Source organism: Anolis sagrei, chromosome 2 (genome assembly GCF_037176765.1).
Source record: "Anolis sagrei isolate rAnoSag1 chromosome 2, rAnoSag1.mat, whole genome shotgun sequence".
Taxonomy (NCBI): Eukaryota; Metazoa; Chordata; class Lepidosauria; order Squamata; family Dactyloidae; genus Anolis; species Anolis sagrei.
The window spans coordinates 287475201-287502884 of record NC_090022.1 but is presented as its reverse complement, the minus strand read 5'-3'; the positions used below and the strand labels follow the sequence as shown (position 1 = coordinate 287502884).

Here is a 27684-nt window from a genome sequence, read left to right as displayed (position 1 = left end):
AAAAAATTATTATTATTCAACAGCTATGGGACCAAAGCCCTGTCAAAAAGAGGAACTTGTGGAAATGCAGAACATTATGTCACATTTTTGTTTAATTTACTGTAGCTCACTTTAATTTTAATTTGGTTTCATATTTCATTTTGTTGCATTTTAAATGGGTTGAATTTTAATTTGCTTTTGTATTTAACTCAGCTGTACAGTAGAATCTCACTTATCCAACCTTCGCTCATCCAGTGTTCTGTATTATCCAACACACTCTGCCTCCTGCCTGGATCCACTGGTGTTTCAATACATTGCGATATTTTGGTGCTAAATTCGTAAATCCAGTAATTACTACGTAACGTTACCGTGTATTGAACTGCTTTTTCTGTCAATTTGTTGCAAAACATTATGTTTTGGTGCTTAATTTGTAAAATGATAACGTAATTTGACGTTTAATAGTCTTTTCCTTAAACTCTCCTTATTATTCAACATTTTCGGTTATCCAACGTTCTGCCAGGATGTTTATGTCAGATAAGCGAGACTCTTCTATATTTTGAAATTGGTTGAATTTTAATCCAGTTTTATGTTAATAATAAATGACAAAAGAGTGGACCATGCATCAAATATGCATTTCTGGGTAAAATTTAAAAGGGCAAAAAAACTGGTTTTCAAAAAGCAACCACATGGTTTTGTCATATGAAATTCCTTGTTTCTGCACAAGAAAAAAAAGTGTTTTCTGCTCTCCCCCCCCCCCCCCCCAATAGGAAGAAGAATACAAGTCAAGGTTGCTATGAGCTTTCCAGGCTATATGACCATGTTCCAGAAGCATTCTTTCCTGAGATTTCGCCCACATCTATGGCAGGCATCCTCAGAGGTTGTGAGATCTATTGGAAACTAGGCAAGTGAGGTTTATATATCTGTGGAATGTCCAAGATGAGAGAAAGAACACTTGTCTGCTTGGGGCAAGTGTGAATCTTGCAATGGGCCAGCTTGATTAGCACTGAATAGCCTTGCAGTTTCAAAGCCTGGCTGCTTCCTGCCTGGGTGAATCCTTTGATGGGAGGTGTTAGCTGCCCCTGATTGATTCTTTTCTAGAATTCCCTTGTTTTGTGAGTGTTGCTCTTTATTTACTGTCCTATTTTAGAGTTTTTTAAAATACCGGTAGCCAGATTTTGTTCATTCCACAGATATATAAACCTCACTAGCCTAGTTTCCAATAGACCTCACAACCTCCGTGATTTTTTTTTTTTTGTCGTGTCAGGAGAGACTTAAGAAATTGCAAGTCGCTTCTGGTGTGAGAGAATTGGCCGTCTGCAGGGACGTTGCCCAGGGGATGCCTGGATGATTTGATGTTTTATCATCCTTATGGGAGGCTTCTCTCATGTCCCCGCATGAGGAGCTGGAGCTGGTAGAGGGAGCTCATCCACCTCTCCCCAGATTTGAACCTGCGACCTGTCGGTCTTCAGTCCTGCCAGCACAGGGGTTTAACCCACTGCGCCACCGGGGGCTCACCTCCGTGAATGCTTGTCATAGATGTGGGTGAAATATCAGGAGAGAATGCTTCTGGAACATGGCCATACAGCCCAGAAAACTCACAGCAAACCAGTGATTCCAGCCATGAAAGCCTTCAACAGCACAGATGGACCAGTCCACAAGATAACGAAAGCACAGTGCTCTTAATGTGACTGTCTATTCCATGCAGAATAGTTTGTCAATAAGTCTTTCCTCAAGGACCTGAAATCTTTTACAATCAAATAGATTCAATATAAATTCACTTTCATATTGAATGTATGAACGTATAACTCCCGATTATGATATACTAACTAATGCGCTTCTCTCTGGCTGCACTTCAAGGGTCCAGTTTAACACTCTTCCTTATAAAGAAGCCACAGACAGAGCCAGATAAGGATTTAACACTTTTCTTCTACATATTGGGAATGTGCAAATGCCTTCAATCTTTACTACAGAGGCTGAAATGTCAGCAACTCTCACTCGATAACATTTCAACATCCAAGATTACAAGAGCTTTGGCAAAACGACAGATCCGTCTCAAGTTATTACTCCCATCTCGATTCTCAAACAACCAAGTCCCATTCTTGCACCTTTAAACACTTATTCTGAAGATGAGCACAATGAACTTTTGGGAAATAACGTCCTTCGGGGAGAGTCCAAGGGCAACAGTCTCCCCGGGGCATTGGCAAAGGTTTGAACCATCTGAGAAGAATGATAGTCACCAGATTATTTTCCTTTTCCTCTGATTGTTAGAGAAGGAGACACAGCCAAAAAATAAGGGACAAACTCACCCTTAAGTGAATCAGCTTGCTATTCTAAATTCCCCTAAAAATAGAGGGCCTAACAGAACATCATACTAGGTAACGGATTTCATTATGACTATATTGAACACTATTCAATGCAACCGTTTGAATGCTGAACTTGGAGACCTTTCGCACTACAGCAGCGATTCTCAACCTGGGGATCAGGACCCCTGGGAAGGCTGCAAGAGGGTTTCAGAGGGGTCACGAAAGACCATCAGAAAACATATATTTCCGATGGTCTTAGGAATCCCTTTGGAAGAGAAGCCTGAAGATCTCTCCACCTGTCCTTCTCTTCCCTTTTGGAAACAGACAGCGAATACTCCCACCAAAAGCCCTCCTCCTCAAAGGGGAGAGCTGTTTCTGAGACTCCAAGCAGGGAGGGGAGAGCAGGTGTGCTCAGTGCATGGCAGTGTGGTGCACATGTGTGGACCAAGGAGAGTGCACGAGGGGAGAGGGAGGCTCGCACCAGCAAGTCCCTTCAAGGCATGGGGGTTCTGTGTGAGAGGTTTGGTCCAATTCTATCATTGGTGGGGTTCAGAATGTAGGTGAACTATAAATCCCAGCAACTACAACTCCCAAATGTCAATGTCTATTTTCCCCAAACTCCAACCAGTGTTCACATTTGGGCATATTGAGTATTCGTGCCAAGTTTGGTCCAGATCCATCATTGCTTGAGTTCACAAAACTCTCTGGATGTAGATGAACTACAACCAGGGGCGGCTCAACACATTACGCAAAGTAAGCATTTGCAGTATAGTTGATTTTGCCCAGGGGCGCTCTTGAGGCACTCTTGGGGGAAAATAAACCTTGACATATGCAAGTTGTAGTTACTGGGATGTATAGTTCACCTAAAACCAAAGAGCATTCTGAACTCCACCAATGATGGAATTGAGCCAAATATGGCACACAGAACTCCCATGACGAACAGAAAATATATATCAATGATTGGTTTGGGGGGGGGGGGCACCAAAATACTGTTTGCTTACCATTGAAAATTACCTAGGGCCGCCTCTGACTACAACTCCAAAACTCAAGGTCAATGCCCACCAAACCCTTCCAGTATTTTCTGTTGGTTGTGGGAGTTCTGTGTGTCAAGTTTGGTTCATTTCCATCATTGGTGAAGTTCACAATGCTCTTTGATTGTAGGTTAACTATAAACCCCAGCATCTACAACTCCCAAGTTACAAAATCAATCCACCCCCAACTCCACCAGTATTCAAGTTTGGGCGTATTGGATATTTGTGCCAAATTTGGTCCAGTGAATTAAAATACATCCTGCATAACAGATATTTACCTTACAATTCATAACAGTAGCAAAATTACAATTATGAACTAGCAATGAAAATAATTTTATGATTGGGGGTCACCACAACATGAGGAACTATATTAAGGAGTCACAGCATTAGAAAAGTTTAGAAACACTGCAGTACAGTTATAGTGTTACAATTTCACTTTAACTCATATGGTAGTATCTTATGGAATCCAGAGATTTGTTGTTTTGTGAGATATTTTGAAATTTCTGCAAGAGAGCTCTAGTGCCTCTTCAAAGTAGAAATACCAAGGATCCAGCTATAGTAGTATATCAGAGCCAGCCCAGTGTAGTGGTTATTGGACCATGACCCTGGAGACCATGGAAACCCGGTGGGCGACTGTGATTGACACATATACTCACAGCCACAGGAAATCCAATGATAGGGTCACTTTAGTGTCACGATAAGCTGGAAATGACTTGAAGGCACATAACAACAATTACTGTGTAGTGTGAAAAGGACTAAAGCATACAACTGCTTGGTTTAGACAAAAAAGGGTAAGAGCAGACATGACAGAGATGTATGAAATAATATACATTATGGATCAATATTTCTCTTCCTACTCAATAATAGCAGAACCCAGCTTCATCCAGTAAAGATGAAGGAGGTAGTGTGGAAAATCAGGCTAAAGAAAACTAAGTACAGATTGAATATCCCGTAACCAAAATGCTAGGAACAAGAGATCATTTGGATTTTTACAGATTGTGAAGTACGTATCTGAGTTTTCATATATTGTTGTTGTTGTTCATTTGTTCAGTTGTTTCCGACTCTTTGTGACCTCATGGACCACCCCACACCAGAGCTCCCTGTCGGCCGTCACCACCCCCAGCTCCTTCAAGGTCAATCTAGTCACTTCAAGAATGCCATCCATCCATCTTGCCTTGGTCGGCCCCTCTTCCTTTTTCCTTCCATTTTCCCCAGCATCATTGTCTTCTCTAAGCTTTCCTTTCTTCTCATGATGTGGCCAAATTACTTCATCTTTTCCTCTTATATCCTTCCCTCCAATGAGCAGTCAGGCTTTATTTCCTGAAATATGGACTGGTTGGATCTTCTGGCGGTCCAAGACACTCTCAGAACTTTCCTCCAACACCACAGTTCAAAAGCTTTCATATATGTACAACATTAAATCTCTTGGAGATGGGACCCAAGGCTAAACAAGAACATCATTTATGTTTACACTTTGGACACATAGCCTAGAAGTAATTTACACATCATATTTTCAACACTTTTGTGCATGAAACCAAATTTGTGTACACTGAACCACACAGAAAGCAAAGTGTCACTACCTGCGCCTCCCATGTGGACAGGTTTTGAGTTTTAGAGTACTGTATTTATTTATTTATTTATTTATTACTTGCACTTATTAACCGCCACTCTCAGCCCTAGGGCGACTGTAGTGACGATTACATATTACATCCTGGACCAGAGGTCATATATGTTTTAATTAGTAGATGTTAGAGAATATGAGTGGAAGGATTTATGTTTTGCTTGTGAGTTTCCAGTAGGCAACTGACTGGTCATTACAGGAAATGAATAATGGAGTATTTGGTCTTTTTCTTTTGTTCTTACCACCACAGTGTCATATGTGTCTGATGAGAAAATATGCCACATTTACCAGAGATTCAAGTAGAAAATTGATTTTTTTTAAAGGGATCTTGTGCTCCATATCATGTCACCAGCACCGGGACTGTGGTGCAGCTGGCTGGGAGTCAGCTGCATTAAGATCACTACGGACCGAAAGGTCATGAGTTCGAAGCCAGCCTGGGTTGGAGTAAGCTTCCAACCAATTTGTGTAGCTTGCTGTCGTCCTTTGCAGCCCGAAAAACAGTTGCATCTGTCAAGTAGGAAACTTAGGTACTGCTTATGCGGGGAGGCTAATTTAACTAATTTATGAGGCCATAAAAATATCCAGCAAGCATGCAAAGAATGAGGAAGTACTTCATCAGAAATGGACAGTGAAGCGACAGCTCCCCTGGTGGCCAGAATACCCTCATGAAAAGCTGGAATGTTAAATAGCCTTTGAGTGTCTGTCTATATATGTGTGTGTCTATGGCATTGAGTGTTTGCCATATATATATATATATATATATATATATATATATACACATTGTAATCCACCCTGAGTCCCCTGCGGGGTGAGAAGGGCAGAATATAAATACTGTAAATAAATAAATAAATATCAGTGTATGCATTATTCTGATTTAGCAGGTAATTTATGCTCTAGCTTTTAGTATATGTGTTGTTGTCATGTGCCTTCAAGTTCTTCCCAACCTGTGCTGATCATAAAGCAAGCCTATTACACAGGGTTTTCTAGGGCTGAGAATGTGTGACTCCCTCAAGGTCATCCAATGATTTTTATTACTGATTTTATGATCCAGAAGTTCAACATAATTTATTTTTATCATTTATTACCGATTTTTAAAAGGCACTTTAATTTCACATATTTCTGTAGGATGCACTTAACTCTCCCCCCCTCCCCCCCCCCCCCCCCCGCTTGAAATCAATAAATCTGAACACTTGTGAGCCTTTGCCAGAATCATGTGTTATCAACTTCATGTGCTAAATGGAACTGGCAGTGTCAAAATCAATTTCTGGCACGTACTATTTTCCTAGAACTCTCTGGCTACAAACCAGGATAGGAATTTGGCAAGTCAAATCCCACTGATTCATTTCCCTAGATCTAAGCACAGTTAAGTCAGCATGGAAGTATGACTTCAGTGTAGGACCTCCATATTAAATGAAGGGGTTTATAAGTCCACAAATCTTCATCCACCATAATTACTGGACCACCGGATGAAGATGGTTGGTATTCTAATATATTTACCACATGCCAGGTTGGGAGAAATTGACCCATGGTCCAATACATTTGTTAGTCTTTCAGTTGCTAAAATAATTGTTTTCCTATTTACTTTTTGGTATCAGACTTAAATAGGATGTATTGTCAAAGGCTTTCATGGCCGGAGTCACTGGGTTGTTGTAGGTTTTTTCGGGCTATATGGCCATGTTCTAAAGGCATTTTCTCCTGACGTTTCACCTGCATCTATGGCAAGCATCCTCGGAGGTTGTGAGGTCTGTTGGAAATAGAAAAAAGGGTTTATATATCTTTGGAATGACCAGGGTGAGACAAAGGACTCTTGTCTTCAGGAGCTAGGTGTGAATGTTTCAACTGACCACCTTGATTAGCATTTGATAGCCTGGAAGTGCCTGGAGCAATCTTTTGTTGAGAGGTGATTAGATGTCCCAGATTGTTTTCCCTCTGTTGTTTTGCTGTTCTAATTTTAGAGTTTTTTAATACTGGTAGCCAGATTTTGTTCATTTTCATGGTTTCCTCCTTTCTGTTGAAATTGTCCACATGTTTGTGGATTTCAATGGCTTCTCTGTGTAGTCTGACATGGTGGTTGTTGGAGTGGTCCAGCATTTCTGTGTTCTCAGATAATATGCTGTGTCCAGGGTGGTTCATCAGGTGCTCTGCTATGGCTGACTTCTCTGGTTGAAGTTGTCTGCAGTGCCTTTCATGTTCCTTGATTGGTGTCAGGGCAATGCTGCGTTTGGTGGTCCCTATGTAGACTTGGCCACAGCTGCATGGTATATGGTAAACTCCTACAGAAGCGAGAGGATCCCTCTTGTCCTTTGCTGAAAGTAGCATTTGTTAGATTTTCTTGGTGGGTCTGTAGATAGTTCGCATGTTGTGTTTCCTCATCAGCTTCCCTATGCGGTCAGTGGTTTCCTTGATGTATGGTAAGAACACTTTTCCTCTGGGTGGGTCTTCGTCTTTACTCTCTTAAATAGGATGCTAGTCTAACATTGTAATCTCTATATACAGGGCACTCCAGATACTATTTGTCAACACATCCCATCATTTCTCCCTACTGGTTATGCTGATTAAGGCTGATGGGAGGTAAATTACAGAAATATGTGAATGTTAACAAATTGCCCGTCTCATAAAAATGGAAAAGGATACTGGTAGGCTGTGCAATGGGCAATTTTTAGCTGTCTACACTTGTCTTTTCCATGAAGTTAATTCTGTTTTCCTTCATCGCTGTGGTATACTTGATGAGGACACAGACCCTGGCATCATTTATGTTAATGTTATTTATTTTAAATCCCATGACTCAATGGCACATTTAGGAGATGTAAAGGAAAGCCTATACAGCAGTCAAATAAGATTTTCTTCTCACCATCATTTCAATAATTCCACTTTCAATACAGAGTCAAGCACCGTGTCCTATTACAAACGCCAATTATATTTGCATCTTGTCTTATATATTATTTTCCACTCTCAGTGCATAGCAGGAGCTGAAAGCATTTTGTTCTAAAACCTATTACCCTCAAATGAACCAAAAACCAAACTGTCAATTACAGAATCGAAGAGCTGGGAGAGACCAGAAGAGTCATCCAGCCCAACCCCTTCTGCCATGCAGGAATACACAATGAAAACATTCCCAATAATCTGTTTGAAAACCTCCAAAGAAGGAGACTCCATGAAATTCACAGGCAGCTCTTAATGTGTGTCAATAAGGTCTTCCTAATGTTTAGGTAGAATCTCTTCTGTTGTTTGAATCTATTGTTCTGTGTCCTAATCTCTGGAGTAAGAGAATGACCCTAGAAGGAGGCTCCTTCTTTGGAGACTTTTAAACAGAGGCTGGATGGCCATCTGTCGGGGGTGATTTGAATGCAATTTTCCTGCTTCTTGGAAAGGGGCTGGACTGGATGGCCCATGAGGTCTCTTCCAACTCTATGATTCTATGACTCTAGTCCTGCTCTATCTTCAACATGACAACCTGGGAATCACAACCAGACACAGTGAAGACATCTGGCCTTGAGCTATGCTACTCTGCTGCTGAGTACGCATGCCCAGTGTGGAACACATCTCACCACGCTAAAACAGTGGATGTGGCTCTTAATGAGACATGTTGCATTATCACGGGGTGTCTGCCCCTACACCACTGGAGAAATTACACTGCTTAGCCGGTATTGCACCATCTGACATCCGCTGGGAAGTAGCAGCCAATAGTGAAAGGACCAAGGCAGAGATAATCTCCAGCCCACCCCCTGTTTGGGTATCAGCCAGCACGTCAACGACTTAAATCAAGAAATAGTTTTCTAAGATCTACAGAAACACTCGCTGGAACACCTCAGCAAGCGAGAGTCCAAAAGTGGCAGGCTCAAACCCAGAACCTCAACCAATGGCTGATACCAAATGAGAGACTCCCTCCTGGGCACACAGAGGACTGGGCGACTTGGAGGGCACTGAACAGACTGCGCTCTGGCACCACAAGATGCAGAGCCAACCTTAAGAAATGGGCCACAAAGTGGAATCCACAACATGCGAGTGTGGAGAAGAGCAAACCACTGACCACCTCCTGCAATGCACCCTGAGTCCTGCTACATGCACAATGGAGGACCTTCTTGTGGCCAGATACTGGTCAAAGGACATTTAATCAACTACCAAACTTGCAAATTTTATGTTTTGTCTGTTTGTTTATTTTGTTCTGTTAGAAATGTAATACAATTGACTGGTTGCCCTGGCACGACAAATAAAATTCAATATGACTCTCTTTCAAATATTTAAAGATGATGACCATGTCCTCCCTTAACCTTCTCATCTCCAAGCTAAACATACCCAGTTCCCTCAGTCATTCCTCATAGGACTTGGTTTCCAACCCTTTGATTAGTTTGGTTGCCCTTCTATGGACACGTTCCAGCTTGTCCATATCCTTTTGAATTGTCGTTCCCAGAACAGGACACAGGATTATTCTAGGTGAGGTCTGACGAAAGCACTGAGCTATAGCTTCCCTTGATCTAAACGCTATCCTTCCACTGATGCAGACTACAATCACATTGCCTTTTCTAGTTGCCTCATCATACAGTTGACTTATCTTCAGCTTGTGGTCTACTAAGATTCCTTTCACATGGCCTGTTACCCATAGTGTACCTGTGGCAATTGTTTAGCTCCTTCTTTGGAGGCTTTGAAACAGAAGCTGGATGGCCATCTGTTGGGGGTGCTTGGCAGGGAGTTGAACTGGATGGCCCATGAGGTCTCTTCCAATTCTATGACTCTATGATTCCTTTTCCACTTGTCCCATTTTTTTGTGTTGAAAATAATAAGAACAGATCCCCTTCTTCCAGTTGTTGTGATTTCTAATGTTCTCCGGGAATTCCCAAGGATTATTGTTCTGAGTTCTGTATTGCCATAGGGAATTCAAACCACTCCTCGGTCCCACCAAGTCCGGCCTGAAAATATCTTGATTAGGCTTCAACTTTCCAGTCAGTTTAATAAAAGAGATGTGGTTCCCCTCTCTGTGCTGCATTGACCCTCGGGATAATAGTCAATTTTTGCAGGCTTTTTGCAGAAGCTTTAAATTACAGAACAGGTCCCCAGCTCTTTGTCCTTTCTATTCTTCCTCTAATGAGGATCTCTCTTCCTGGAAAATCAATATGTGACTAAATTTTGCTTTAACCCTCGTGTATCATGAGGGTGTATTATGTTCCTGAGACTCACATTCAGATGGAAACACTTTTCTATTTGCATTGTTGCAGGCAATGCTTTCAAATTTGCTATTACTAAATAGAAACAAAAGCAACTAGAACAAAGAGTCCATGACATGTGAGTGTGGAAAAGAGCAAACCACAGACCACGTACTACAATGCAGTGTGAGCATTGTTGCATGCAGAATGGAAGACCTTCTCACAGCGACACCAGAGGCACTCCAAGTGGCCAGCTTCTGGTCAAAGGACATTGAGTATAATGCCAAGTTTTTAACTTGTGGTTTTCCTATACATTATAACTGTATTCTCAATTTGCTTCTGACAAAATAAATAAATAAATAAAGGACAAAAATAGTACTTTAATTATTTCATGAAAATCAGAATGTTTTGACTGTGAGAGCCGTTCAGCAGTGGAACTCTCTGCCCCGGAGTGTGGTGGAGGCTCCTTCTTTGGAAGCTTTTAAGCAGAGGCTGGATGGCCATCTGTCAGGGGTTATTTAAATGCAATATTCCTGCTTCTTGTCAGGGGGTTGGACTGGATGGCCCATGAGGTCTCTTCCAACTCTTTGATTCTATGATTCTATGAAAATGTGCCACCCCAGTTTTCAACAAAACATGAGGCAATGGAGAAGTAGTGATATATTCTGGTTTTTTTGTGAATTGACCCATTCAGTGGAAATTGAAATTTCTCCCATGAAGGCAATGCATTAGAATGTAAATGGGAAGGAGAAATGAAAGATAAATGATATTCTAGTGCTAAGCATAACCCTAATGTGGAACAGATTGGCATTCTCTCTGAGATCAGAAATACTCCTCTACTGAGTCAAAGCCAAGTTGTTGTTGTTTTTAATCATGGAGCATGAAGGTTAAAATAAGAACTAGAAGTACCGACTTTACTCTTTTATTAAATAATCAGTATTATCCTTCTCTTTCGCAGAGTTCCATGTACCTGCCTTTTTTTTAGTATACACTATATGATGGTTGGAAAAGAAGTCACTAACCCCCGCATGGGGAACTATTGTTTGCCAGCAAAAGAAGCCTTTGTTAAAGCACAAAATTCCCACAATCATTTCTGAATGGGGTTTTGACGAAACCAATTACTTCAAAGTCTCAATGGCAGAAGGAAAAGAAATGCTAGATTTGCACAGAAATGTATATGGATTGGGTCCTCCCACTATCCAGTGCTATGCCAAGGTAATAAATATGGTGTGAGATAGTTCATTTTCCACCAAATTATTTCCCCACTTTTCTAGACTGGGAGTAAAAAGGGAGGGTGTCTTGATTTATGTTCATTTTGCATTTCTGGACTAATGATATGAATTGAGACTGATATAAATGAGGGGAGACAGTTCCATTGACGATCACTGAAAACCAGTGGACTGTGATCCAACAGAGCTCAGGTAGACACAAGTGAGCCATTCTATTCAACCTGCTCTTCAATCTTAAAGTGGACTATGGCAATGTGTTGTATGTAGTGATAACGCTCACCGCATACTTCAGAATCTGTAGTTAATCCACTTTAGAATCTGTAATTAATCCAGAATGCATGCCATTAACTTGGGCTGTACATTACTGGCTATCTTCTGTAAACGTTGCACCAAAGTTACGTACTTCTTCGAACCTGCCTGTCTGTCTTCAGTCCTGCCAGCACAGGGGTCCCTCTATCAGCTCCAGCTCCTCATGTGGGGACATGAGAGAAGCCTCCCACAAGGATGATAAAACATCAAAACATCTGGGCGTCCCCTGGGCAACGTCCTTGCAGGCAGCCAATTCTCTCACACCAGAAGCGACTTGCAGTTTCTCAAGTTGCTCCTGACATGACAAAAAAATCTACTTCTTCTCCCCTTTTCTTTTACACACTGCTTCATTGTCATTCCCTACTTAGAAAATAAAAGTTAAAAAAAGCAGATAAGATGCCAAAGATCTTATGATCTTATGATCACAGAAGTCAGATACATGTGCTCTCTAAAATTGGACTAAAAACCTGATTCCTTCCTAAGAGAATGTTGCAGCCCAGGCCAGGAAACACCTCTGTACTTAACCACCTCACACTGGTTCAAGTTAAATCAGCAAAGCGGCTTATTGAAGATTATATAAAAAGCAAACAACAAAAACAGCAAAAACTTCAAAGTCCAAATGTATCAATAATCCATAAGGTTCCAGGTACAAGAATAATCATGAGTCCCAAGGCCACAAGGCATCTAAAACAGGAATATAAGAAAACCCAAGAAACACAGAATCCAATACAGGAGCGATCTCCAGTACGTGAAAACAAGAACATGAACAAAGGCTTGTAACTAGAAGTTTCTAGGAAGGCATGGCTTGACAAGAGCTGTAGTGTCCATTATCAACGTTGACCAGACTGTTGGGCAAAACTCCCAGCCTCTCTAACATACCTCAAAGTCTTTTCACATGAGATTTGGATATGGACCTCTTTTCTAATAAGCGCCATGACCTTAGTATGCTTTTTTGATCATCTAATAAAACTGGGTCTCCTATCAACAAACTCATTATCATTATCTTAAAGCTCATTATTCTCAGCACCTGGAGTTTCAGCCTCTGAACTCCTTTCCTACAGATTGGCTCCACTGTATCCTCTGGAATGTGGCCTTGACTAGTTGGAGACATAGACTGCTCAGTTCCAGGACTTAAAATCCCAGGCCTACAATCCTCATTAACAGTAAAATGAGGCACCACCATAGGCTGACCTACAACATAGAAATTTAACTGGGAGCTTGGGTGAGAAACTCAAAGCCTTAGGTATCACTCCTGTTTTTGGTCTGGTCTTGGCAACAATGCTTTAACCTGTTTCTGCGGCTAAAAACCTTAAGATTAATCTACTTTTAATGGTGAACATGTTTTTAACTTTGCTCTAGCCAGTTCACATTTTTTTAAAAGTGTCTGAAAAGCCGAATGCTTGCCAAGTGGTATTTTCCCTCACCTAAATGTTTAGACAGCATTATTTTCCTTCCTCTCCACTAGGAGACAGATTCATTAATTTTGTGCAAGAACAAGAGAAATCAAACCACAGAGTAAGCCATGGGACATTTTCCCTCTCTGCGCTCTCCTGATTCCTTTCCTTTCCGAAGACTGTGGTGCAAATAACAACATAATCAGGTCTCATGTGGGCACAGCAGTCTGAACAGAGCAATTTTGATCTGCCCAGTGGTTCTGAAACAGCACACAAAGGACATGTCACTCCGGATTAGAGTGCTGGTTCATCTAAATCAACTTCCAAAGAGGAGAAAAAGCCAGAAGATACTACTGAGGGATAAAAAAAACCCACCCAATGTCCAAATTCTAACACAGCGAAGACAACAATGATAGGTATACTAAATGGGTTGGAGACTTACATTCCTTTACTATGCCAAAGACTAGATTTCTTTCTTCAATTGTAAAGGAATTAATGCAACATTCACTGCTCATTGTTTTGTAACAACAGACGTTTCACATTTCTCTACTTGTGGATATGTTTATGAAACTGATTATGATTTCCACTGCATAAGAATAATACAATCACAAAGTTGGAAGAGACCCCAAGGGTCATCCAATCCAACCCCTTGCAATGAGGGAACACGATCAAAGCATGCCTAACAATGACCTTACAGAACTGGTTCTCAACCTGTGGGTTCCCAGAGGTTTTGGTCTTCAGTTCCCAGAAATCCTAACAGCTGGTAAACTGGCTGGGATTTCTGGGAGTTGTAGGCCGAAATACATAGGGATCCTCAGATTGAGAACCCCTGCCTTACAGCCTTTGCTTAAAAACCTCCAGAAAAGGAGACTCCATCACACTCAATTGGTGAACATCTCTTATTGTCAGAAAGTTCTTCCTAATGTTTAGGTGGAACTTCTCTCCTGCCATTTGAATTCATTGCTCCATGTCCTAGTTTCCCCTTCTCAATGTAACACACTTTCAAATATTTAAACATGGCTGTCATGTCCCACCATAGCCTTCTTTTCTCCAAGCTAAACATACCTAAACCCCTTCAGCCTCTTCTCATAGATCTTAGCTTCCAAACATTTGATCATTTGGGTGACCCTGCTCTAGACACATTTCAGATTATCAATATCCTTCTTGGATTGTGGTGTCCAGAACTGGACACAGTACTATTTCAGATGAAGTCTGACCAAAGGCAGAAGAGAGGGGAACTATAACTTCCTTTGATCTCTACACTCTTATTGATGCATCCTAGAATCACACTGGCTTTTCTAGATGCCACATCACTGTTCACCCGTGTTCAGCTTGTAGTCCACTAAGACTCCTAGATCCCTTTCCCGTGGATTGTTTTCAAGCCAGGTGTCACCCGTCCTATATTTGTGCATTTCATTTTTATTGCCAAAGTGTAGTACCGTAATACCATACATATCTTCCTGTTGAAACATACGTTGTTAGTTTTGACCCAGCTATCTAAATCTGTCATCAAAAAATGAAGTTAAGATGTGATCCTACAATGTTAGACCAGCTTCAACAGCTACCAATTTCACGGATACAATGGTGAAAGTGAGTTGGAGACAACTAAGATGTTGTTGGCATCTGAAAGATTTATCTTCCTATATGTCAGAGTCTTAAATTCCTCCGATGAAGGCTTTCTCTCACTCTGACCACCATCATCACAAGTACCACTGGTTAGTAGATGGAGGAGGGATTTCTCAGGGATTCTTCCCACATTACACTACTACCACCCCGTATCTCTGGGGAATATGTTTCCAGACTTTGTATGGATAAAAAAACCACAAATAATAGTGAACCCTATTGAAATGAAGGACATCCAGCCCAAGAACACTATAGAATCTCACTGGAGGATCTACAAAATGCCTTAAGAACACATATTCTGTCAGACAAGGAAAATGAAACTTTGGAAACTGGTCCCATGGATACTTGGTTGCAAGGAGTATCTGCGCGGTATTTTTAACCTCATTACCCTTTTAAATGAATTTCTTCTTTCCAAAACCGAACAGAATTCTCATACAAAAATGTGCTTAACCTCTTTTTCACCCATTTTAGAAGCTTTTTCTTATTTTAGCATTTTTGTAAGTCATCCTAAGTCCCATAAGGGGAGAAAGGTAAAATATAACTAAAATAAATGACCCTCTAATCCCAAGCTCTGGTTTTACTTTTTGGTGTGCGTGTTGTACTTTGGGCTAGTATTATACTAATTATAAGCTTTGGGCCAAAGAACAGTACTCAAAGCGACTGTGTAATTTTAAAAGTGGATTGCAGGAGCTTAGCTGGCAGTTAGATCAAAATGCTCCTAGCAGGTGGGCTCTTCCAAAATGTAAGATGTTGTATTTTAATATTAAACGCTTTTTGATGTACTGCATTCAATATTCTCAGAACCTCTGAGCTACAGTTCACTTATATAAAGGAATGTTGTTTACAAACATAAATACAAAGTGATCAGATTGCACATTGGGTGTCCTCCATGAGGAACTATGAGTCTATACATTGACAATGTCATTTCTATATGAACAACTGTGGGTATATAAGGAATTCTGCAGCAGTTACAGTGAGGCACTAGACCTCCAGCTGAAAATTCTGTATTGTTATTGACCGTCAAGTTGACTTCAACATATGGCAACCCTATGAACAAGATTCCTGGTTGCCAATTGCTCTGCTCGGACCTTGCAAATTGAGGACCATGGCTTTTTCAAATGAATGAATACACTTATAATACAGTCTTCCTCGTTTCATCCTGCCTTACACTCTACCAAGCATTGTCATATTTTCCAATGAGCAAAATCCTCAGATGATATATCCAAAATTCAACCTCAGTCTAATTGGCTTGTTTTTTTTTTTTGTGACAGTTGAGACCTGATTTATTCTAAGTCCCCATTCATCTGTCATCGCAGGAGACCATGGTATATGGTGTATGGAGAAGTCTCCTCAAACACTACATTTCAAATATGTTGAGTTTTTTCCATCACCATTCTCCACTACCCAGGAGACATATTCAAGAGGGTGTAGTACTATCCATGCAGCAAGCACAACAAAATTACAAAATCCACAAAAAACAGTGTCCTTATTGTTGTTTATTTGTTCAGTCGCTTCCAACTCTTTGTGACCTCATGGTCCAGTCCATGCCAGAGCTCCCTGTTGGCTGTGGCCACCCTCAGCTCCTTCAAGTTCAAGCCAGTCACTTCAAGGATACCATCTGGGACTTTGGCACAGCTGCCTGGGAGTCAGCTGCATTAAGATCACTACTGACCGAAAGGTCATGAGTTCAAATCCAGCCCAGGTCGGAGTGAGCTTCTGACCAAATTTGTGTAGCTTGTTGTCGACTTTTGCAGCCCGAAAGACAGTTGCATCTGTCAAGTAGGAAATTTAGGTACCATTTTTTGGGGAGGCTAGTTTAACTAATTTATGAGGCCATAAAGATCAGTGAGCATGTGGGGAATGAGAAAGTAATTTAACAGTGTCGCAGAAGGACAGTGAAGCGACAGCTCCCCTGGTGGCCAGAAAAAGTTGGAATGTTAAATAGCCTCTGACTGTCTGTCTATATGTGTTGTGTGCCTATGGCATTGAATGTTTGCCTGCATATGTACATTGCAATCTGTCCTGAGTCCCCTGCAGGGTGAGAAGGGCGGAATATAAATACTGTAAATAAATAAATCCCTCCATCTTGCCCTTAGTCCGCCCCTCTTCCTTTTTCCTTCCATTTTCCCCAGCATCATTACCTTCTCCAAGCTTTTTTGTCTTCTCATTATGTGGCCAAAGTACTCATCTTTGTCTCTAATATCCTTCCCTCCAATGAGCAGTCGAGCATTATTTTACTGGAGTATGAACTGATTTGATCTTCTTACAGTCCATGGCACTCTCAGAATTTTCCTCCAACACCACAGTTCACACTTTGCTCAGCCTTCCTTATGGCCCAACTCTCGCATCCATAGGTTACTACAGGAAATACTATTGCTTTAACTATGCAGACCTTTGTTGCCAGTGTGATGTCTCTACTTTTAACTTTTTTATTGAGATTGGTCATTGCTTTCACTGTTCTCCTCCCAAGAAGTAAATCTGCCCCCAGTCTGCTTCTGCACTGCCTCCAAATCTGTCACTGCCTTCATGTTTGATAATTTGCCAGTTATCAATCAGTCTGGTTGCCATAATCTTGGGTTTTTTATGTTTAACTGCAACCCAGCTTTTGCACTTTCTTCTTTCACCTTGGTTATAAGGCTCCTCAGCTCCTCCTCACTTTCAGTTATCAAAGTGGTATCATCTGCATATCTAAGGTTGTTTCGTCTAGCAATTTTAGCTCCAGCCTTGGATTTATCAAGCCCTGCACATCACATAATATGTTCTGAATACAAGTTGAATAGGTAGGGGGAGAATATACCGCCCTGTCATATGCCTGTCCCAATCTTGAACCAGTCTGTTGTTCAAATGCATCATGAATGCATCAGAGCTCCACTGGCTTCTTCATCAGGCAAAGATGTTCAAGACCATACAGGAGAAGAAAAGTGATGCTGTTACAGTCACAGGCCTACATTTGATCTCAGATCTTATTTCTATTATCAGTTAAGATGGTCTAGAAAAGGGCACCAGTTCTTGACCTTTTCATTATCATGGACTCCCTTTAATAATCTTTTGTGGTTACAGACCACTAAGACTTAACTCAAAATGTAACGCCATAAAGTGCATGAAAGTGCAGGCTCTTCAGATTTGAAGAGAAGAAAGAAATAAGTAAATATAAGCACTCCTATTATAATATTTTTACTGGCCTGGTTCCATACAAATATACCATCATCATAATCTGGACTCTGATTTTATATTTTTGTTGTAATTTCTTAACTGATGAGAAGACTGACATTGCATTTCACATAAAGCCTTGTTACATTGACATCTCAAACATGTACTTTAAGTTCCGACTCTACATTTTTCAAATAGTTTCCTTACTTTTTAAAGATAAATGAGAGCAGAGAATGGTTTTTCACACAATTATGCCATTATGAAAGGCATCAATACTTTCATTGCCCTCTGATAGCTCTGGAAAATCTGTTTGTAAGAAACTTCAGAAATTTGGAAAGCACGGTTCCTTGAACTAAAATTTAAGAGCACCATCCATAGATATTTCTGTGAGTTTATCTTCCTTTGCCATTGTGAGCCCTTCTAGTTCAAACATATTAACTGAAAATTGATCTCTAGTTCAGTTTTTGCCTGCATCAGCAAGAAAATATTCACCGAAACCATGCTATAATACGTTCAAATATTATGGAATAAGTGATGCTTCAACCTCTGACATCTCTTCATCAGGGGAACCAAGAAAATGGGTGACATTCAGGAATGTCTCATAGTTCGATAGACAATGTTGGTACAACTCCAACTTTTTCACCAATGCTTCAATCACAGGCTGAGATATCCTATACTTTTGAAAAGGCACTCGGGAAATGCCTAGAGTCTTTATAGCCAAAGCAGTAGGCTCAGAAAATTTAGTAACTACATCCCCCATTAGCCTCAGCAATGTTCAAAATGATGGGAGCTGGAATACTGGACCTAGTTAGTAGCCAGCTGCATTAAATCACTACTGGTCGACAGGTCATGAGTTCGAAGCCAGCCCGGGTTGGAGTAAGCTCCTGACAATTAATAGTCTAGCTTGCTGTCAACATATGCAGCCCGAAAGACAGTTGCATCTGTCAAGTAGGAAATTTAGGTATCACTTTATGTGGGGAGGGTAATTTAATTAATTTATGACACCATAAAACCTTCCAGAAGCATGCAGAAGAATGAGGAAGTACTCCATCAAAGGACACGGTATCACTAGTTGATGGTGAAGTGGCATCTCCCCCTGTGGCCGGAACCAAGCATACCCTCATGAGGCCGGAAATGCTGGGTTAAATTGCCGCTGTGTTGGTCTATATATGTTGTATGTCTAAATGGCATTGAATGTTTGCCATGTATATGTGCATTGTAATCCGCCCTGAGTCCCCTGCGGGGTGAGAAGAGGGGAATATAAATACTGTAAGTAAATAAATAAATAAATAAATAAAGCAATGTCTTTTCAAGCCTTACTTTAGCAATTGGGAGTTATGATGTGTACATAAATGTTCAAAATTAAGAAATCTATGAAGCCACGTAATTTAAGTAGTAACTGGGTTTGCAAGTTTTAATACTACCACAGAAATTCTTATTGTATCCTAGGAAGACGCATTACAGTTACACCCAGGAATGATTTTCTTTTCTGCTTCCCCATCCCGTAATTGTTTTATTTACTACAGTCAAGAGAGTTTGTTGGTTCAAATCACAAGGGCTTTATTCTGCCTGCCAATCATGATACCAATGTTTACTTATCTGTGCAATTTAGATTCTGCCTTTCTTCCTGAACATGTGCTCAAACTATCTCTCTGGGCTCAAGGAAGTTGAAGGCCTATATCAAATATCAGTGGAAACCTCCCAACACTGCAGGGCAGGACAGTATAAACACAAGACAATGTGGCTGTCCTCAACAACATCTGAGAGCATTCATAATATATCTCAGAGGCAAACAACACACCTGGTGCATGTAAGTGAGCATCAATAGCAAGGCTTTCTATATTTAAAAAGAAAAGGGAAGCATTTCCAAGTGGTGAGGCAACTCCTGAAAATGTTTTTTTTCCTTGTCATTTTGAAGATAAACATATGTTTAGAATTCTGTAAGTAGAGGATAAATATATACACATAGAAAGAGAGGAAGAAATAGAAAGAGAGATACATACTTGGTTATGCTTGGCTATGTTTTAATATTTTAAAGTTCTGATATTTTAATGTATATTTATAATTAATTGTCTATTTAATTTTAATGTATTGTCGAAGGCTTTCATGGCCGGAATCACTGGGTTGTTGTAGGTTTTTCCAGGCTGTATGGCCATGTTCTGGAGGCATTTTCTCCTGACGTTTCGCCTGCATCTATGGCAAGCATCCTCAGAGGTAGTGAGGTCTGTTGGAAGTAGGAAAATGGGTTTATATATCTGTGGAATGACAAGGGTGGGACAAACGACTTTTGTCTGCTGGAGCTAGGTGTGAATGTTTCAACTGACCACCTTGATTAGCATTTAATGGCTTGGAAGTACCTGGGGGGAATCTTTTGTTGAGAGTGATTTGATGTGCCTGATTGTTTACTCTCTGTTGTTTTGCTTTTGAGTTTTTTAATACTGGTAGCCAGATCTTGTTCATTTTCATGGTTTCCTCCTTTCTGTTGAAATTGTCCACGTGCTTGTGGATTTCAATGGCTTCTCTGTGTAGTCTGACATGGTGGTTGTGAGAGTGGTCCAGCATTTCTGTGTTCTCAAATAATATGCTGTGTCCAGGTTGGTTCATCAGGTGCTCTGCTATGGCTGACTTCTCTGGTTGAAGTAGTCTGCAGTGCCTTTCATGTTCCTTGATTCGTGTTTGGGCGCTATTTAATTTTAATTTGCTTTGTATTGTGACTGTTTGTTGTTGTTGACATCTAATGGCTGCCAGTTGTAAGCCGCCCTGAGTCCCCCCTCGTGGGGTTGAGAAGGACGGGATATAAATGTTTCAAATACATACATACATACATACATATACACACACATTTTTTTTCCAGGCATAATAGTGCAAAGAAAGAAATTAGATGGGAAAGTGAGACCATGGACAGCTCCAAGTAGAGCTGTGAAAAATCCAAGAGGAATAAGGGAAGCAAGACGAGCTTAGGATACCAGATGCTGAGATACACTTTACAATTTTCATCCGCATCACACGTTTGTGTATTGACACAGTACTTTTACTGGATTAACGATTCCAAGCAGGGAATTGAAAAAGTTCCTAACCATGCAAGCCTGGTCCTATTCTTAATTTTGCTTGAAAGATTTAAAAAACCGCAATGGAGATTCTCATATCTCAGGGGTCTCCATTGATACCAACTTGTCAGCAACTTCCGACTGCATCCTGGGTCAATTTTTGAGTGGAATAAACTCCCAATTAAACCCACAGAGCAGCAACTACTCACAGCAGTCTGAACTTGGTTTAAGCGCTGTTGTCATGATGATAAAGTTATACCAGAAGTAAAGTAGTAAAGTAAAGTAGTAAGAAGTAATAAGAGGAAGGAAGGAGGTGCAGTAAATGTGTTTGCTTCCAGAAGGCAAGAGAAATAAAGCACCTATTTAAGACCCCGAGCACCAGTTCTTGGAATCTGCTGATGCACCCTCATCTCCTGCCTCTAACTGAGTATGTTTAAAAGTAGAAATATGTGTTTTTCTAAAGGTGAATGTAAGTTCAAATACTGCACAGTTCAAGATCAGGTTTTGCAAGTGTACATCTTAAAATCGAAGGGTACCAAATTCCGTAACTTGAAGCGAATTGAGGTTTTGGATGAAAATTGCTACATTTCCACAAATGTAGGAAGTTGTTGTTATTGTTGTCTTCCCCTGGCATTTTTCCAACTCCAGGCTCAAGGCAGTTTACAAAGATTAAAAATGAATACACAAAGGTAAAAGGGCCTAATTTAGAATTCATCTTCCTTCTCACCTGTAACACTTTAGCCGTCAATGTCAAAGTGTGAGGATGACCCATCAAGCTACCAATCCCATTATTTTATAGCATCCAGCTATGGCAGTAAATGTGGTCTCAAATTGCATTTATTCTACATCTGCTTCAAAGAAGGCACCTGTCTAACTTTTCTAGAGAAGGTGTTCAAGTGTATGGAAGCAGCCGCCAGGAAGGTCTGTGGCTGCATTCCCATCAGATCTACCTGTGAATGTGGATATCTCAAGACATGGACAAGTTCATGTAGGAGAACAAAGTTGTCCTTCAGATATCCTGGACCTGAGCATTGTATGGCTTTATTGACCATAACTAACACTGAGCTTAGAAACAGATCGGCAACAAGTGGAACTGTAACTCCTGCAGCCATATCCGCTGAGGTTCCCCAGGTAGGAACATTTGCCATCTAAAGCAGAGTAGAATACAACTAAGCCAATGCTACATATGAGCTTATGGTAAAAAAACAGGATAGGCAAGTGAGTTTCAAAAAAGGTAAAAAATGACTTTTACTGCTGCAGTTACTACATCTCATATAACAGACAAAAGAAAGTTATTGTTGTTGGAAACCGGCCTGAGTCCCTCCATGGAGGTGAGAAGACCGGTATACAAAAGTTCTAAATAAATAAATAAATAAATAAATAAAGTTGCCCAACTATGGTAAACAAGTCTCTACTCCTCATGTTTGTGTGTGAGACATCTTGAAACAGAGAGAAGCCTCATGGTGCTCCCTTCTCACACAAAGGGTAATATAAGCACACTAATGCCATCTGGGAAGAAGGGGGAAGTGACCTCTACATGCAAACAGGAAGCAAAACCTACCTTGGGTTGCATAGATATAAGAGATAGAGGTGAAAACAAGACAGCATGCATACACCAGAGAGTTCCCTCTGTCCCTAATTGCTCAATATACAAACATTGGTGGTTCTTCACTTCCAACAATGCCAGCAAATGTGGAGGCCCAACCCAACTCCAATTACAAATTTTCAAGCAGAAGTGCAACTGCCTCTATAATAATATACATGCATTTTCATATTTTCCCCTAGTGCAACCATGCAAAATACGAAAGTGAAAAACAGAAGGAAGCATAAATAAGAGTCTTGCACAAGTTGCTGAATTCTGCATTCAATAGCAAGCTGCTTACAGCAATTTTTTCATGTCAGGAGCAACTTGAGAAACTGCAAGTCGCTTCTTGTGTGAGAGAATTGGTCATCTGCAAGGACATTGCCCAGGGGATGCCATCCTGTGAGAGGCTTCTCTCATGTCCCCACATGGGAAGCTGGAGCTGACAGACAGGAGCTCACGCCGCTCCCCGGATTTGAACGACCGACCTTTTGGTTAGGAGTCCTGCTGGCACAAGGGTTTAACCCATTGCACCACTGAGGGCTCCTGCTTACACCATGACACAATATAATAAGATTTTTTTAAAAAAAATTCCTGGACACTGTTTACGAGCTAAATTTCATTCTGTTTCTCCAATACCTTGGGATAGCATCAACCTTACTTCTGTGTCCCAGACGACCTGTCCGAATGTATCTCCTGTTACAAACCATCACAAAATTTAAGATCATCTGGAGAAGCCCTGCTCTCGATCCCACCACCATCGCAAGTGCGACTGGTAGGGACAAGGGACAGGGCCTTCTCAGTAGTGGCCCCCATCTATGGAATGCTCTCCCCAGGGACATCAGCCTGGCCACCTCCCTCCTGTCTTTTAGAAGGAAACTCAAGACTTGGCTATGGAACCAAGTGTTCAACCAGTGAATAGCAGCAAGTGAAAAAAGACTTAAGCAACTTGTGATAATGGATTCACCCGGACTTGGATTTTGGATTCTGATTTTAAAAGGCGTGTTTTAATCAATTATTTTAATTACTGTCTTTAATATTTTTAATGTATTGTTGAATGTTTTTATGATGATAGCATCATATGGTGCTTCTGTGAGGCCGCCCAGAGTCCCCCCTCGGGGGTGAGAAGGGCGGGGTATAAATATAGAAAATAAATAAAAATAAACCTGTGTCCAAGTGTATCTGTAGAGTAAGGAAGAAAAGTATTTTGCCTACCTGGCCATTTGCTTGTATGCTTCCTCTGCAACTGCGAAGATATGAGGATCCATGTCTCCCATGTTTTGGCCGCTGTAGGCATAGATGACATCTTGTCCATAGATTGGCAACTGTTCATAGGGATTAATGGCAACCAGGACAATACCTTTAAAACATAAGTATTAAAACTTAAATAAGAAACAAGCGCTGTATGTGAACTTATGTTATTTGAGGATGGAACAGACATGTCTTTCCATCTTCATCACGTCAAAGTAATCAACTCCCAATGATGGTTACTCTTCTTTTCTGGTTTTTATTTCTTTTCTATCTTATGGCTATATGAAAACTTAACTTCTATCTTAAAACTCAACCCTTCTTTAATTATATCCTTTTGGGCTCCTCCCAAATACACTTCTTCTATTTCTACCTAATCCAGGGTTTTATCATTTTACCTTGTCCATTTGGCCCGCCCATTGAGTTTGATTTTATATTATGTTATTTTGCTTTGTTTTCTCTAATTCCCTAATGTATGTATTTTATTGTGATGTGATTTTTGTTGTTTGTATATTGTATTTTATTTTGCTATGTTGTATCTTTGGGCTTGGCCTCATGTTAGCCATCCCGAGTGTCCCTTGGGGAGATGGTGGTGGGGTAAAAATAAAGATTATTATTATTATTTGAAACGCAACAAGATATTATTATTATTATTATTATTATTATTATTATTATTATTAGGCGCCCCCGGTGGCGCAGTGGGTTAAAGCTCTGTGCCAGCAGGACTGAAGACCAACAGGTCCCAGGTTCAAATCCGGGGAGAGGTGGATGAGCTCCCTCTATCAGCTCCAGCTCCTCATGCAGGGACATGAGAGAAGCCTCCCATAAGGATGATAAAACAAATCATCCTGGCGTCCCCTGGGCAACGTCCTTGCAGACGGCCAATTCTCTCACAACAGGAGCAGTGACTCCTGACATGACAATAAATAAATAAATAAATAAATAATTATTATTATTATTATTATATCCCTAGAAAGTTATGCATGAGAAGAAGAAATTAGCAATACTGAAAAGAAAAATGGGTTTCCTTGGAACTAAAAAGGCCAGTATCCACTAATTGCAGTGACACAAATGTATCTAAACACTTAGAAATTCAATGTATACATACAAATAAAAACGTCAGTAAAACATAGGATTGTTACATTCACATATTACAGAAATAATTTGTTCTTTTCTCAAAACATGAAAAAATTCTTCTTCACATGTGTGGAGATAGTACTTGTGTCTTTACTACAAATGAGTAGACTCCTAAAACATAGGATTGTTACATTCACATTTTACAGAAATAATTTGTTCTTTTCTTGAAAGATGAAAAAAATCTTCTTCACGTATGTGGAAATAGTACTTGTGTCTTTACTACAAATGAGTAGACTCCAAATCCTTGCACAGTAAATGTCCTATTTTCTTTATTACACAAGAGAAGACTCTGGGGCTTGTAGTTTAGGGAGAGGCCTTTAAACTGCTCAGCGAGGCAGATCCTGGTCCTCACAAAACTACAAACAAGAGACTTCTGCAGGAGGCAAAAACCGGATTTAAATTGGATCCATGCTCTGGTGTGATGAGGCTTTTAAACCGCTGAAGAGGAAAGTTGTTCTCGGTTTAAGTGTAAACAGGGATGAATGATCTCCTCAGCATTTATTTTAAGGCACTTCTTCCTTTATTATTTTCATTATGGTCTCAGAAACATAACAATTTCTGCTACTTTTCCTCATCCCTAAATTTAAAAACCAATTCAGCTGATGAATGCAAAAGTTTAAAGGTTCAACATAATGCAAAACTTTCCATACCTGTAAGGAGGAGTAATACGGATGGTTGTGAACCTTATATTTCAAAGGATAAGGGTTTCTGCTTTATCATTATGAGCAAGCATGGCAATGATGACTTTTACTTTAAATGCTGCTACTACACTCTATCCCTTCAACTCACATATTGCAAGATATAGTACATGGCCGCACTCACCACAATACGTGTAGATGTGGTTAGATTCTAAAAATCGGACTTTCAAGTTGTGCAAGACTGCAGGTTCGTGGAGATAACTTAAAGCTGTCAGGTCATTTTCTCCAACCAAAATGTCCGGGTTACGCAAGAAGGGAAGCTTGTCGGCTTTCGGATCAATAGGATATTCCTGGATCTGAAATGACAAAGAAAAATGCATGGTTAAAAATGTAGTGAGGGCATAGCTGGAATCAATTCTTTGCTTCCACAAGTCAAAAAGGAGCCTTTCCACGCAACATTGCTCATAATGCTACATTCCACTTTAACTGCCATGGCCACATCCTAGGGAATTTGCAATTTAGGGAGGGATATTTAGGATTCTCAACTAGAGAGCTCTAGTACACTGTTCCCTCTCTACTTCGCGATTCGCTTATTGCGGAATTGCTGTTTCGGGAGAGCAGCAAGGGAACACTGTAGAGCTGGTGAGGAAGGGACCTCTGAGGCGAGGAGCAACAGAGGTTGCAAGGAGGAGGATGCCACCACCAAAGAGAGTCTCAGGGGTGGTGTTCTCTTCCTTATCCCTCCACTGCTCTCCGCGCCTTTCTCGCCAGACTGGGCACCAGGCTTGGGTGCCCAGCCTGGTGAGGAAGGGGCCTCCAAGGTGGGGAGCAGTGGGGGGATGAGGAAGAGGACACCACCACCGAGGCAAGGAGGAGGCGGCTGTCGCGAAGTAGGGACACTCCACCCACTCGAGTGGGTGGAACGTCCTACTTTGTGGATTTTCACTTATTGCAAGTGGTCCTGGAATGGAACACCCACGATAAGTGAGCAAATATTGTACCTCACTGAACTATAAATTCCAGGTTTCCATAGGATGCAGCCCTGGCAGCTGAAGTGGAATAACTGTCAGAAGTACTGAAAATTAACAATGTATTTTTAATTACAAAAATGTGAGTCAAAGAAGAAAGTATAAAGAACTTCAATGTATTGTCGAAGGCTTTCATGGCCGGAATCACTGGGTTGTTGTAAGTTTTTTTTCGGGCTATATGGCCATGTTCTAGAGCAGGCATGGGGAACCTTCGGCCCTCCAGGTGTGGTGGACTTCAACTCCCACAATTCCTTGAGGCCAAGGTAAGCCTTTGGGGCGAATGCCGAGCCTCAAGGAATTGTGGGAGTTGAAGTCCACCACACCTGGAGGGCCGAAGGTTCCTGACCCCTGTTCTAGAGGCATTCTCTCCTGATGTTTCGCCTGCATCTATGGCAAGCATCCTCAGAGGTAGTGAGGTCTGTTGGAACCACTTTAACTGCTATGGCCACATCCTAGGGAATTTGCAGTTTAGGGAGGGATATTTAGGAAGCCATTGAAATCCACAAGCATGTGGACAATTTCAACAGAAAGGAGGAAACCATGAAAATGAACAAAATCTGGCTACCAGTATTAAAAAAAACTCTAAAATTAGAACAGCACAACAACAGATATGAAACAAACAAGGACATCTAATCATCTCTCAACAAAAGATTGCTCTAGGCACTGCCAGGCAATCAAATGCTAATCAAGGTGATCAGTTGAAACATTCACACCTAGCTCCAGCACACAAGAGTCCTTTGTCCCACCTTGGTCATTCCACAGATATACAACAAACCAACAAACCTCACTACCTCTGAGGACGCTTGCCATAGATGCAGGCGAAACGTCAAGAGAAATGGCTCTAGAACATGGCCATATTGCCCGAAAAAAACCTAGAAGAACGCAATAAAGAACTTCATTTGTGTTATGGAAACCTTATTTTTGTAAATAGTGCAACCATATTATTTTGCTACAAAGAAAAACCTCCAAAGGAAGAGATAACATTGGTCTGTTTGTTGCTGTTCTTTTTATCACCTTTGGCTACTGGTGCTGGGTCACATTGTTGCTAATAAGTTACTCTGTTGTACATTTATAGGGAGGGTCTTTTGTTAATAAGCCCACTTGCCCAACAATAACAGCATTATAACTGTGTAACTTTCTATTTCTCTCCCCTTCATCTGTTGAAACGTGGGGTGCAAAACACTCTAGCTATAAATTCAAAACATAATGATCTGGAGATACTAT

At 40.8% G+C, this 27684-nt stretch overlaps 1 protein-coding gene across 4 annotated transcripts in view; it reads right to left on the bottom strand.

Annotated features, from left to right (window-relative positions):
- Positions 1-27684, bottom strand: part of MYO5B (myosin VB) — a 372261-nt gene that overhangs the window by 211376 nt on the left and 133201 nt on the right. For all 4 annotated transcript variants that reach the window (XM_067464658.1, XM_067464659.1, XM_067464656.1 and 1 more), the window contains exons 3-4: positions 25617-25788; positions 23625-23769 (exon numbers count right to left, since the gene is read on the bottom strand). In XM_067464658.1, the coding sequence (XP_067320759.1) occupies positions 23625-23769; positions 25617-25788 (317 nt within the window). The remainder of the gene's footprint in view (positions 1-23624; positions 23770-25616; positions 25789-27684) is intronic.